The sequence below is a fragment of the Triplophysa dalaica genome, chromosome 22 (genome assembly GCF_015846415.1).
Source record: "Triplophysa dalaica isolate WHDGS20190420 chromosome 22, ASM1584641v1, whole genome shotgun sequence".
Lineage (NCBI taxonomy): Eukaryota > Metazoa > Chordata > Actinopteri > Cypriniformes > Nemacheilidae > Triplophysa > Triplophysa dalaica.
Genome location: NC_079563.1, coordinates 4,230,451 through 4,243,521, shown reverse-complemented (window position 1 = coordinate 4,243,521; position 13,071 = coordinate 4,230,451). Strand labels below are relative to the sequence as shown.

Sequence of the window (13,071 nt, the reverse complement as noted above, 5' to 3'; positions counted from 1 at the left end):
TTATTGATTGATCAATTGACTTGCTTGGGGGGAAAGTAGGTAGACAGACACACTTTCAGAAGATTTCAAACAACAAGGCTCAACTCACTCATTTGCATGATAAAAACCACAAAGCAAAGGAAACAACACTCTTAGAGGAAAAACCCTCAAACTACACTTATATTATCTCACTAGTTTACAAATGTCATTCACTAATATCCTGCAGTAAAAGCCGAACAGCATGAAAACAGTCCTTTTTGATAAGGAAGTAGAAAAGGGGGATGAAGGTAGTTAGATCCCCTGGAGGAAGGGTATGGGGTCAGAGGATCTCCCCAAAAATCAGGGCTGTCACGCCATAAAAGTCTCAGTTTGAGTGATCGGTGGACATAAAATTTGACAGGGGTGCATAAATCAATCAAACTTTTTGACACACAGTATATGATTATACTAATAACACCTATTGAATCTGTTTCTAGTCAGACGGAGCTTGACAGAGACTGAGCATTAAAGCACAACTGAGATTATTCAATAAAGATTTTTTTTCAGTTTACTAAACATCACTTCGTCTCCTGCCAGCTGTTCTGTTCAGCTCTGTATCTCTCTGGTGGTTGGGTTAAAGTATTGACTCACAACGGAATTTATATTTCTGGATTTAATAAGTTCCTGACGTAGAGAGATTTGGTGAAACTGGACTTCAATCTTAGATCTATAAGATCTGCAAGCCATATCTCATAGTTAGATCTATCAAACTCTAGTGCTTTTAGAGAAATAGACTGAATCCACATCAACAACATAACAGACAGACACGATTGGCTCAAAAAAGCAAATTTAATATGCGGTCGAGTTCACTGCACACATGTCGAGGGACAAACAATTGAAAAACTTGCGATGATCTCCTTTGGTCAAGTAAACTGTCCACTCTTGGGTCTGAGTTGATGGGTAATCTCAACCGAATTCAAAGAATAAAGAATCAGCTGTTTCATGTGAATCTCTTATGCAGAAACCTCTGAATGAAAACCCCTCTTCACATTCTAATTACATACATTTTTACATGAAATACAGAACGTTTGAGCAATAATGCTGAACAACACATTATCTTACATTTGAAATATATAAAAAAGTCCTTTAACCCCTATAAATCATGGGCGACCAACATCTTGGACAGCCAAAGTACTATAAACGATAATGACTATAAATGACTAAATGAAATAAACAGTATACAGTAGACTGATAAAATCTTGTAGTTTCTAGTAAGTCTTCAGACCTTCATGAGTTTGTTCAGGTATATTTGATGAAAGTTGAACCTGTGGCTCTCCATGACCCACGTTCTTATCCTATATACATATTGACAATGTCCTATTTACAGTCACTTGATAAAATGATCGGTCTATACTTAATAACTGATGACAATACAAGGACTAGACACTGTAGGACAATGACACAATCAAATCATTCAAAACTATGTTGATCAGTAGTTGGGGTCTAGTCTGTCCCTCAGCTGTTCATATTATTTTGTTTGTCAGGCTGTGCCCTCAAAACTTCCATTTTGTCTTTTGTTTTCTTAAGGTTATCAGTGGTATTCTGTAACTGATGAATTGCATTCCTCATTCCTGCAATAAATTCCCCAGCCTGTGACGTCATCTCCCCTTCATCTACTTCTTCATCTCTGGGTCTTTCAGCTAGTTCTTTCATGTCATTGAGAGCCCTGGTATTTTCAAAAACTGTAATCATATCAAGCAAAAGCCTAACACGGCCAACAGTTTCTGCTATGTCCGCAATCAAAAATATACTTCCAGACATTTCTTTTGTTAATTCTTTTAAGTCTTCTATCCGTATGTTGTGTTTGTTACTGGTGGGGTCAACAAATATTAGAAAATCATTGAAGTCTTGCTGTAGTTTTTCAAAGTATCTAATTATTTTCTCAGTTTGCTCATTAAGGTCTGTCATCTTCTCAGCCATAGGCTTGATTTTCTCTTCAAATTTCCTCACTTCGGTTTCAATGTTTTGTTTAAACTCTGTCAGTTGTTTATTTTTCGTAGAGCTACTCTTTTCACCTTTAATTACAGCAGCTGTGACCGTCGCTGCTCCTCCCACAACAGCACCAGCACCTGCAACAGCACCAGCACCAGCACCTCCCACAACTGCACCTCCCGCAACAGCACCAGCACTTGCAACAAAAGCACCAGCACCTCCCACAACAGCACCAGCACCCAAAACAGCAGCAGCCACTAAAGATGCCACACGAGTGAATCGAGCTAAAGCCACTTCTAATATTCCTGCAATCACAGTAGTTCCTCCTGCTATTCCCCAACCTCCTGCATTTCTTGAGCCTTCAGTAGAACCTGTGAAGTCTTCTTCAAATGTTCTCATGATACGATGTAGATTCTGGATGCACTGCTGGAGTTCAGGATGATCTTTCTCATAAAGTTTAATAAATTCATTTTTGAGAATCAGAAGATCAGCTCTAGAGAAAAAAAGGCAAATGATAACTATTTTAGTTGATATGCAGATGTCTTGAGTTCATATTGATTCTTTATGCTACACATGTGAACACTAGTTCAAAATATAATTTTATGAAATATCGCTATAACAACAACATCTTTGTCCTTGTGTCAGCCACCGTGGTGCTTTGAAAGGGAGGGGTGAGCTGTGGAGTAATCCAGATAGACGCAAAACTCACCAGTAGATGCTGCTTATATTTCCTGACAGCACATTTAAAGGACAAGTTCACCTCAAAATCTAAATCGTGTTACTTTTACTCACCCACATGACGTTAAACATGTTTTGAGACCCCCCAGCGTCTTCATAGCACAAATTAAGATATTTAGGCGCATCCGAGAGATTTCCAAGCCTCCTCATAGATCTAACGGTTATAGTCGTTGTCAAGGTCCAGAAAAATACTAAAGACAATGTTGAGGGGGCCATCCGATCATAGTGGCTCAATTAATATTTTTTGAAGTGACAAGAATACTTTATGTGCCAAAAACACAACAAAATAATAACTTTAATTGATATATTCTCAAACCTGATGCATCGAAGTGCTCTCGTGAACGCGCTCCATAGACTGACAAGACAGATGAGAAAACAGTGTTTCCCAAACATTCATTTATTCCTATCAACGCTGGCAATAAAAAATAGATTTTACACGATTCCTCTTAATTTTTTTTATTTTACAAAGCTTAATTCACTGTAGAGTTGCACGCAGTGTGTTGAATTAAAAGGTGGCAGTATTTTTTAAATAAGTGTCTCAGTAAATTTGTATTTCCTTGTAAACATCAACAGTCATAGAGTTACTGAAAGAAGAAGGCTGATGTATTGCTGGCAACGTAGCTGGCATTTCCCAGGCACTTAATTTCCGTACCATTTAATGACCGATTCATGAAATCGCCGGCACGAACTCATGACGTTACAAGATAACCTACGGACGGTCCAGTTACTTACTATATTCATACTACTATGATAATAACATGACCTATGGATTACGTAAGTGCGCTGTTGTTTCATTAGCAATAACATTTTTTTACTATTTAAATATGTATGTTTAAAACGTTTGTAGTCAGGACATTGTAAATCTGTTGATTAAATAAGCAAATAAATATTTAATACACTACATACAGGCCGCTTTCTGCTCTGTGGGAATGTAACAGTGAGCTCTTCCTGCCTACTTAAGTTCAGAACAGCGCGTCCAGCTGAGCTGCATCTGACAGGAGGATCGAAAGTTCCTCTGGAGTAAGACATGTTGTGCAGTGCAACTAATTTATCTTGTCCTTATTTGCCCATAACTACTTTAGAGACTTCTTATTTAACATATAATGACACAGACTCAGAGCTGGAATACGTTTCATGTACAGTTGTGTTCAAAATTATTCAACCCCCACTGAAATTGATTGTTTTGGTCGGTTTGACATTGATTATGATCATTCAGTCATCCTGCTTACAATTAAATCAAAGAGGCACGTGTAGGTCAGACAATTATAACATAACATTTATAATGAAATAACCACAAATGTCTTTTCTGAGCTCACATCATTATCAGTTTTATTCAACCCCCAAGTGACATTCAATCTTAGTACTTAGTACAACATCCTTTTACAGTTATAACAGCTTTTAAACGTGAAGCATAGCTTGACACAAGTGTCTTGCAGCGATCTACGGGTATCTTCGCCCATTCATCATGGGCAAAAGCCTCCAGTTCAGTCACATTCTTAGGCTTGCGCACTGCAACTGCTTTCTTTAAGTCCCACCAGAGGTTCTCAATCGGATTTAAGATTGGTGACTGCGATGGCCACTTCAAAATGTTCCAGCCTTTAATCTGCAACCATGCTCTAGTGGACTTGGAGGTATGCTTGGGATCATTGTCCTGTTGAAAGGTCCAACGTCTTTCAAGCCTCAGGTTTGTGACGGACTGCATCACATTGTCATCCAATATCTCCTGGTACTGAAGAGAATTCATGGTACCTTGCACACGCTGAAGCTTCCCAGTACCTGCAGAAGCAAAACAGCCCCAAAGCATGATTGACCCCCCGCCATGTTCACAGTAGGCAAGGTGTTCTTTTCTTCATAGGCCTTGTTCTTCCTCCTCCAAACATAGCGTTGATCCATGGGCCCAAACAGTTCTAATTTTGTTTCATCAGTCCACAGAACACAATCCCAAAACTTCTGTGGTTTGTCCACATGACTTTTGGCATACTGCAGTCGACTCTTCTTATTCTTTGGGGACAGCAAGGGGGTGCGCCTGGGAGTTCTGGCATGGAGGCCTTCATTACGCAGGGTGCGCCGTATTGTCTGAGCAGAAACTTCAGTACCCACATCTGACAAATCTTTTCTCAGTTCCTCAGCAGTCACACGGGGACTTTTCTCCACTCTACGCTTCAGGTAGCGCACAGCAGTCGAAGTCAGCATCTTCTTTCTGCCACGACCAGGTAGCGTTTCAACAGTGCCCTTTGCCTTGAATTTGCGAATGATGCTTCCTATGGTGTCTCTTGGTGTGTTTAACATCTTTGCAATCTTCTTATAGCCATTGCCCTTCCTGTGAAGAGTAATCACCTGTTCTCTTGTCTTCCTGGACCATTCTCTTGACCTCACCATGTTTGTAACCACACCAGTAAATGTCTAGAAGGAGCTGAGTATCACAGTCATTTTAAAGCTGCCTAATTGGTGCTTATTAGGCTTTATTGCTGCTCCCTGATATCCACAGGTGTTTTCAATACCTGATTGAAAACACTTCATTGAACCTCTGTTCTTCAGAGTGGTAGTCTTTAAGGGGTTGAATAATTATGTCAATGAAGAATTCACAAAAGAAACATTTACTACTGTATAACAAAACTAATTGATGTCATTTTAGTTGCATATGGTTCTTTAAGAAGTCCTTGTAGGATTTCATTCTGAATACAATTACAAATGTACACTAAATTCCCTAAAACCATTTACAGCATTGGGGGTTGAATAATTTTGAACACAACTGTATATAGATAAAAAACATTTTAACAGCAACATACTGACAGCAACATATCAAATCACGTTTAAAACAGTATAGAAAAATGTTTAGAAATCGATACCACGGCTGAGGTGAGACCCTTGATCAAGGCATCGATCCCCCAACTAATCCCAGGGGGCCGCAGCAATGGCTGCTCAATCCTCTGGGTGTGTGTGTTACTCACTGCTGTGTGTTTTTACTTGGATGGGTTACATGAAGAGCACATATTCAGAGTATTGAAAACCCTACTTGACAACACGTGACATCACTCACTCACTCAAAAACATTAAAATAAAAAAAGTGTTTGTTTAGATACTTACCCTTATATAACAGTTCCTTTATTTAAAACATTCAAGACTGATGAATAATTACAGAAGCATAGATAATACAAAAATCACTTCAAAGATATGTGATTGTTGGTGAGATATATGTCTTCTTCAGGCACTGTGTAGGCCTAATTTACTGTTGCCGTGATTACTCTTAAATGCTTCAAAAGTTTTTCACAATTGTCATTTAATACTTGTGAAAAACTAATTTAAACAGATTTTGTTATATAATAACAGAATGTTGTCTGACAGCAGTAACCAGCTTTTTTGAAGGGCTTCTGTACTGACAAGAATTAAAGTTCCACTGACAGGAGATTTTGTTTTTCAAGGTAATACTCATTACCGCTCAATAAATAAATGGCTTTTACGAAAATAAATGAGAGTATAAGTGCAAAAATAGCCTTGCTTTAGGTTACATTCATATTACATTATTATATTATATATATATTTTTTTAAGGTAGGCTATACTGAGCAACTGTGGCAGTTAAGAGTAACCCCGGCAACAGTTAAAAAGACCAGCAGATTACGCCACAAGGTTATATCGAGGCGACGAATCCAGGCCGTTTATCAATATTCGTTCTTGTCTGTACTTGTGGACTTGCGAAACGTCATCAGTGGCAGCCCAAGTACTGTTCTAATTCAATGTTCATATTTAGACAGGAACAGATAAAATCCCCGGATGTGTCCATGATCCACCCCTTTTATCGAGGATACATTGGGAGTAGACTTGTCGACAGGCACTCTGCAGCAACTGCAAAATTTCATTGGCCTCTTCTACAGAAGTCAGAGTTGATAGGTTCTCAAGGGCGAACCCCATCTGTAGAGAGACCGACAGAAAGGGAACTGTACTTTTTCCAAAGATGTGTAACAGCGTCACTTGCTGTGTAACAGTACAAACACCGATTGCCATAATAACTCGTCTTTGGCAGGGAACGGTTGATTTTTAAATGACAAGATAACTCGTCAATGGCGGGGAAAGAGTTCTGTTTAAATTTTTAAACATAAAGCCTCATATATGCCCATTGAAAATGAATGCATTTTAGTACAACTAAAATGTACTGCTGCTAAGTTGAGATATTTCGCTCGAGTTCTCTTCTCGAGTCTCTGCCACAGACATTTCGTACTTGGCTACATACGTCTGCTATGTCCAGTGTTTGGGTGGTAACGAGTTACAAAGTAAGTATAGCCTACTTATCACAACATATATTCCAACATCTCTCTACCGAACTACCTTCTGTAGCTTAATTTGCGGAGGACAAAGAGAAAGCACCCATTTGATAAATGAGCCAGTAGTGGAGAAATAATAACTTTTAAGAAATAATATATTTTGAGTAACGGCCCCAGCACTGGAGTGTGACGGGATTTGTCTCATGTCATGTGCAGGTACGAGGGATTGCGTACAAACCAATAGGGTGTCGGAATATTATGTTTATAATTCTCATTCAACCACAATCAAAATTACTCTATCCGAATGGCACGATTTGTCTGGATAGGTTTTTATTAACGATGACGAGCCGCTATGAAAACAAGCCGAAATGAAACAGGAGTAACGATGCTATTTTTTAAATGGAAGGAGTAGAAAGTACAGATAACTGCGTCAAAATGTAAGGAGTAGTGAAAAGTCGGCTGAAAAACTAAAAAGTATAGATACTCAAAATTTCTACTTAAGTAAGGTAACGAAGTATTTGTTCTTTGTTACTTGACACCTCTGTTTATAAATCATGATTTTAGAAGCAGTTAAAGTGACTGCTGGCTGTATTAAACATTATTGGGTTGAATTCAGTCAGTATTTTAAAATCGTTTCATGTCTGACAACAGAATAAAAATAATGTGAGAATAGCATTCTATTGTATTAAAATGTGACAGATCATGAAGTAAACAGAAACAGATGTCAAGTTCAATCGCAAGCACAGCGTGATGACGTCATAAATATGCTAATTAGTCGGTGACATCATCAGCACCACAAGTCCTAAAATTCTTTGGGAAACATTAGGCTTGTTTGAGATGCACTTTGCCTCTTCTGAAAAGAAGACGAGAGAAAGCGGCTGTAGTAAGTGGAGGAGTGAATACATTGTGAATACAAAAAATGGACACTTCCCAAATCGCGCTGTCGAGTCGACTGGAACTGTCTGCAAAGGAATAAATCGCATTTGCATTTTTTACCGCATTTTTCTTGGGCCAACTGAGTTTATTGTGAGAAATGTTCTAAAACTTATATTGGAAATCTCTCAACCATGTCAATTCTGTGAGAAAGCATTTAGATCTTTTAATTGACTAAATAATACTTAAACATAATAGAACGTCCTATTTAAAGTTTTCAGTTTATCCCAAAAGTCAAATAAATAAATTGCTTGAATTTTGCTAAACGTATTGGACAATACAAATTACATTTCTTGATTTGTATTTATTCACATGGATGGATTTTTTTACCTTCATTTTGTCTTCTGTCATTATATGATCATTTATCATTTTTCTTTATAGCCCCTCAACCAAACTTTTTTTAATAGCGAATGAAATCGATGTAATTGAATTGCCACTGCTTTAACATGAAAGTGGTTATGAGTAGCCTACAATATATTTCACATCGGTGTGTCTTTCCCACTAATAAATCACAAAAATACAAACTACGGAGTTGATGGAAGGGAACACTGAAGTTTAGTGAGCATTTAAGCTTTGTCGTCAGAAAGTCGTTTCCCATCGTGCTTTTCATCAAAGCAGTCAGGGGGAAGTACCTGTGTTCGCGTGCTGATTTTAGTTTTCCAACTTGCCATCGCAAAAGTTTTTGGTACCCTTCAGCATGACATCAGAGTTAGGCGGACGTAACTTGGAAACAAGCCTTTTGTAAAACTGTATATATCGATTAAAGTTGTTATTTTGGATTATTTCTTACACAAAGTATTCTTGTCCCCTTCAAAATAATTCAATTAAGCCACTATGAGCGGATGCACCCATTTAACAATGTCTTTAGTACCTTTTCTGACCTTGACAACAACTATAACCTTGATGTCTATGAGGAGGCCTGGAAATCTCTCAAATGACACCCAAATGTCTTTATTTGTGTTCCGAAGACGCCGAGAGGCGAATTGTGTAATAATCACACAATTCTTATTTTGAGGTAAACTTTTCTGTTAGGCTCATAAGAGTAGTAACCAACCTCACATTAAACTATGTAGTTTACGCCGATACACCTTAATCACATTACTAGCACTCTGACCTAAGTTTGCATGTGCTAAGACGTTCATGGTTTCTGTGTGTTACACACAACTTCAAGAATTTTATTGGATAAGCAATATATTGAATGGGTCCTTGTTATCAGAAATAATATACATGCAATCTGTTTGCAAATGTGTACCTGAAGTTAACTTTAGCCCGTACTGCATGCGCAGTAATGTTTGTTTACTGTATTTTGGTCACTTTGAAACCGTTTATAACTTTGATTATATTCTCCACACTTCTTAACGAATTATGAGGTTTATGAATATGGCAAATAAATGGGAATGAAAAGGTTTGCTAGTGTCATGTAAACACGTTATTACAAATAAATCCTTTCTCTGATTCTTGAAAAGAATCACATTTTTGGTGCACATGTAAACATAGTCAATGTTCTCTCACATTTCAGGAGGTATGTTCATGCTGTTGCGTCGGCCGTGATGAATGGAGGACGCCATTTCTGCTGAGATTAAATATCAATAACAAGTCAATACATTATACATATACATACATTGCATATATCAGACTGTCACATGAAACAAACAGTGAAATTATTTCAGTTAACAATAGATTGGGGTAGAACATAGGCTACTGAATATAAATATAAAATACATGTATATGTATATACTGTAAATATATAAATTTCTCCTTATAAAACTATTACAGCCCATATTAAATTGTATTTGCAGGATAAAATCATCATAAAACCACAAAAGAAACAATAAATAGGCCTACTACACAAATCTCTATTCAGAAGAGTGTCTCACCTCCAGATTTTAGAAATATGTGACTGTGATTTCCTCAGGAAAGCTGAAGCCCCGTAAATCAAACACAATCCAAATGAAGCTGTCAGACTCTCATCAGTCTCTGTAAAAATGTTTGTTCGCTCTATTAGTTAATGGTGGCTGAGACACGCACAATGACTGGAATATATATTTTTAAGAAATCAATCTTATTCGTTGCTGAAGCTTCAATTTCGGTTGTCGGTTTGAAAGCACTGTAATAACAGAGACAATTATAACACATTATAGGCTAGATTTCACACTTTGGTTTAAAACAAATCGACGCCAGATCATGGTACCTCGTGTTTGTCGTCCTTCTCTTTTCCTTCCGTGACCATGGTCGTAAATCTCATTAACAGTAGGGGGGGGACAATACATATAACATTTCTCAAGAGCAAATTTTGAAGGGGACACAAATAATACAGTCAAAATTGTACTTACTACGACACTAAGCGACAATTTGCATTAGGTTTATAGGTTCATCATACAGACTTACAGTCATATTATAACTGAGCTGTCACATACTGCAATATAAGTGAACAATAAAGCTTTTTTCCATTTATATATATTTTTGTCTTTGTTTTGAAGACAGGAACAAATATAACAACACACTACCCATGATACTACATGTTGACAATGAGTCACTTTTTATCTTGATTTATGCTGCATCATCGTCTGAAAAAGTTACAGTCGACATTAATGAGTGGTTGTTAATGTATAGCTTAACTTCTGTATTGTGCTCGTTGATGAATCGCCCGAGATTCAGTAAACTGAATGTTTATCTTATCCGCCGCGCACATACTGCACACAATAGATGCTGAGAAAACAACCTTCTCTAACTGAATGAAAGCTGTGCACCTTTTGTGGACTTTAGATATAGTGCCAACGTCACAAAACTGTAACCGGTAAATGCGCGGCTGTGTGTGACACGGGACCTGAATGGCAGGATCGGTGGTTGTTGCGGTTAATGTTCACATCATGCCAGATCGCCTAAAATAAAACAGTGAATGAGAAACGGCTTCGGTTTGTAAAGTTGCAGTGTGTGACGTCCTATGTAACTAGCTAATGTTAACTAGCTAAGAAATGTTTTAAACGCTAACATAGCAGATTCATGGAAAAATACATCGGTGCTCAGCATTTTTTGCAACAACTAATTTATTAATGAATGAGCATTCAATCAACTACATTAAAGAGAATCACTTCAATTAAAGTGAATAAAATAGCCTTCTTACTGGAGTTCAACAATCACTGATGAACTGAGCCGCATACCTGATTTGAACGTGTTGCGCAGGTGAGATGAACGGGAAGAGCATGCAGTGGGCCATTGGGCCAAACCACTGTGAGAGGCAGGAGAGGGGGAACTCAACAGTTGTTTAAACTCTAAACGTATTTTTTTGCGTTTGAATTTTCTTCTAATTACACAATTAGTTTAGGTAAACATAAATATATTCATGAAAATAGCGAATGCGAGGTTAATTGATCGAGGGGGGGGGCAACTTTCGGATAGAGTGGGACATCTCCCCTGCGCCCCCCCCCCCGGGATTTACGCCCATGCTTCCGTCCCTTGAGTATTTGGTTTCGGTTTCGTTTCAGCGAGTCATGAGTAACCACGGTTATATCTAAACCTTGTTGGTATTTTGCGTCCATTCGTTTTTTCAGTTTTGTACCCATAAATAAAAAAAAATGTTTTTCTTTTTTTCATTAGTCATGTAGAGAATTATCACAGATAGCAAATTGACTCAGGAACGGATCCGCCCCGGAAGTACCACAAGCTCCGGAACGTATGTGCAAAACGGATCCGGAATGAAGTCCACCTGCACAGCGCAGAGGTTCCAGAACAGATGAGGGTGGCGGACTAGACCAGATCTGGGGCAGACCCGTTCAGGACCCGTTTATAGAGCAGCTGATTCGCCACGGATCCAGTCATTCTCTCTAGATACCTTCAGATCCCTCATTTAATTATAGTTTTCTGGCCAAAGCTAGCTAAAGAAATATTTCAAATCTAATTGACGAACTTTGGATAGAATGGATTGCTCTTTCATTTTTAATATGTCTGCCTTTATTAATATTAATAACACGTGAGGAAATCTTTCAAAACGCATACATCTAAATTCACCAGTTTTAGCCAGTAACAATTAAACTTCAAAAATAGGTAATTACAGACTGTTTTTATGTATACAATTGTATTACATAAAATGAAATGCAACCATAAATTGTACAAATATTTGTATTTATTAAAGGAAAATAACACTTTTTTTTAATGTAGCTCAAGAATCATTTAATTAAATATTTTTTTGTAGAAACGGGGTTCTTAAAAGATTGATGAATATAAACTTAAAAAAACTTTTAAAGAAGTAAACTTGTTCTTATCGTAACTGGTAAACAAACACTGAACACAGAAATTAAAGTTAAACAGTAAAACACTACTGTTGGGTGCTGACACTGGGACAGCTCCTTGAAATTCCCCTGTCTGCTGCCAGGTTGAACCACCATATCACATGTTTTGTGATCTCATCATCAGTGGCGGCAAAGGAGACATGGCTCTTTCTCACAGCACCTTTAATACACAAGCATAATTATTATTAAACAAATTCATGAAATCACACAGGAGCTACCAGTTTTTTAAAAAGAAAACACCACCGTTTGACGTATGCATAATGTCATATAAAAACAGTGGTGTTTTCCTGTAAGGATACACACAACCAATGCTTTTAAAACAAAAGTGTACAATCTGACACTTCTCTCTGTCTACGACGAGTCACTCAGGTACTGGGCTACTCAACAGCTGTTGACTGTCTAAAATAGTCTGAATGTAAACCCTAGGTGTATTTTATTGATTCAGGATAAGACAAAAACAAACTTCGCAAGAAGGGAACATGATGTGCTCGCTCGTTAGATACATTTTTAACCAAAATAAGTTATGTGCTTATACTTTTAAATCAGGCAAATTTCATTACATTTACTTACACAGGAGGAACTTCATAGACTCCATCTGATTAAAAGATTTTTTCCCTTTCATGCCCTTCCAGTTGATCCTCCTCCCAACATCATCATGGAACATGTTCCATGTGACACGTTTTGTGTCATAGTTGCCAGGGAGGAAATCTGAAATGTAAAAAAATCCTGTCGATTTATTATAATTAACACTGGTAAAATAATTACCAAAATAAATGTACACTGTTAGATGTCGCTGTAGATTTAGCAGCACATTACTGTAAAAATACACAGTACAATACTGTATTGGTATATTACAGTAAAATACTGCAGTTCATAGAGCATTCTGTGTAATTTTGATTGA

General features: G+C 37.6%; 1 protein-coding gene across 7 annotated transcripts; it reads right to left on the bottom strand.

The window, feature by feature from the left end:
* Positions 1 to 823: 823 nt before the first annotated feature.
* Positions 824 to 11,103, bottom strand: LOC130411853 (uncharacterized). 7 transcript variants are annotated; one of them, XM_056736821.1, is made up of 5 exons: positions 11,043 to 11,103; positions 10,632 to 10,763; positions 9,759 to 9,858; positions 9,394 to 9,454; positions 824 to 2,443 (listed from the first exon to the last, which is right to left on the bottom strand). In XM_056736821.1, exons 4-5 carry the CDS (start codon positions 9,447 to 9,449, stop codon positions 1,474 to 1,476), a joined length of 1,026 nt encoding a protein of 341 aa, XP_056592799.1. In that variant the 5' UTR covers positions 9,450 to 9,454; positions 9,759 to 9,858; positions 10,632 to 10,763; positions 11,043 to 11,103; the 3' UTR covers positions 824 to 1,473. The 7 variants fall into 7 exon arrangements, with proteins under 7 accessions (XP_056592799.1, XP_056592802.1, XP_056592800.1 ...); XM_056736824.1 differs by having other exon boundaries at positions 9,394 to 9,451; XM_056736822.1 differs by lacking the exon at positions 11,043 to 11,103 and adding an exon at positions 11,006 to 11,038.
* Between the last annotated feature and the right edge of the window lie 1,968 nt (positions 11,104 to 13,071).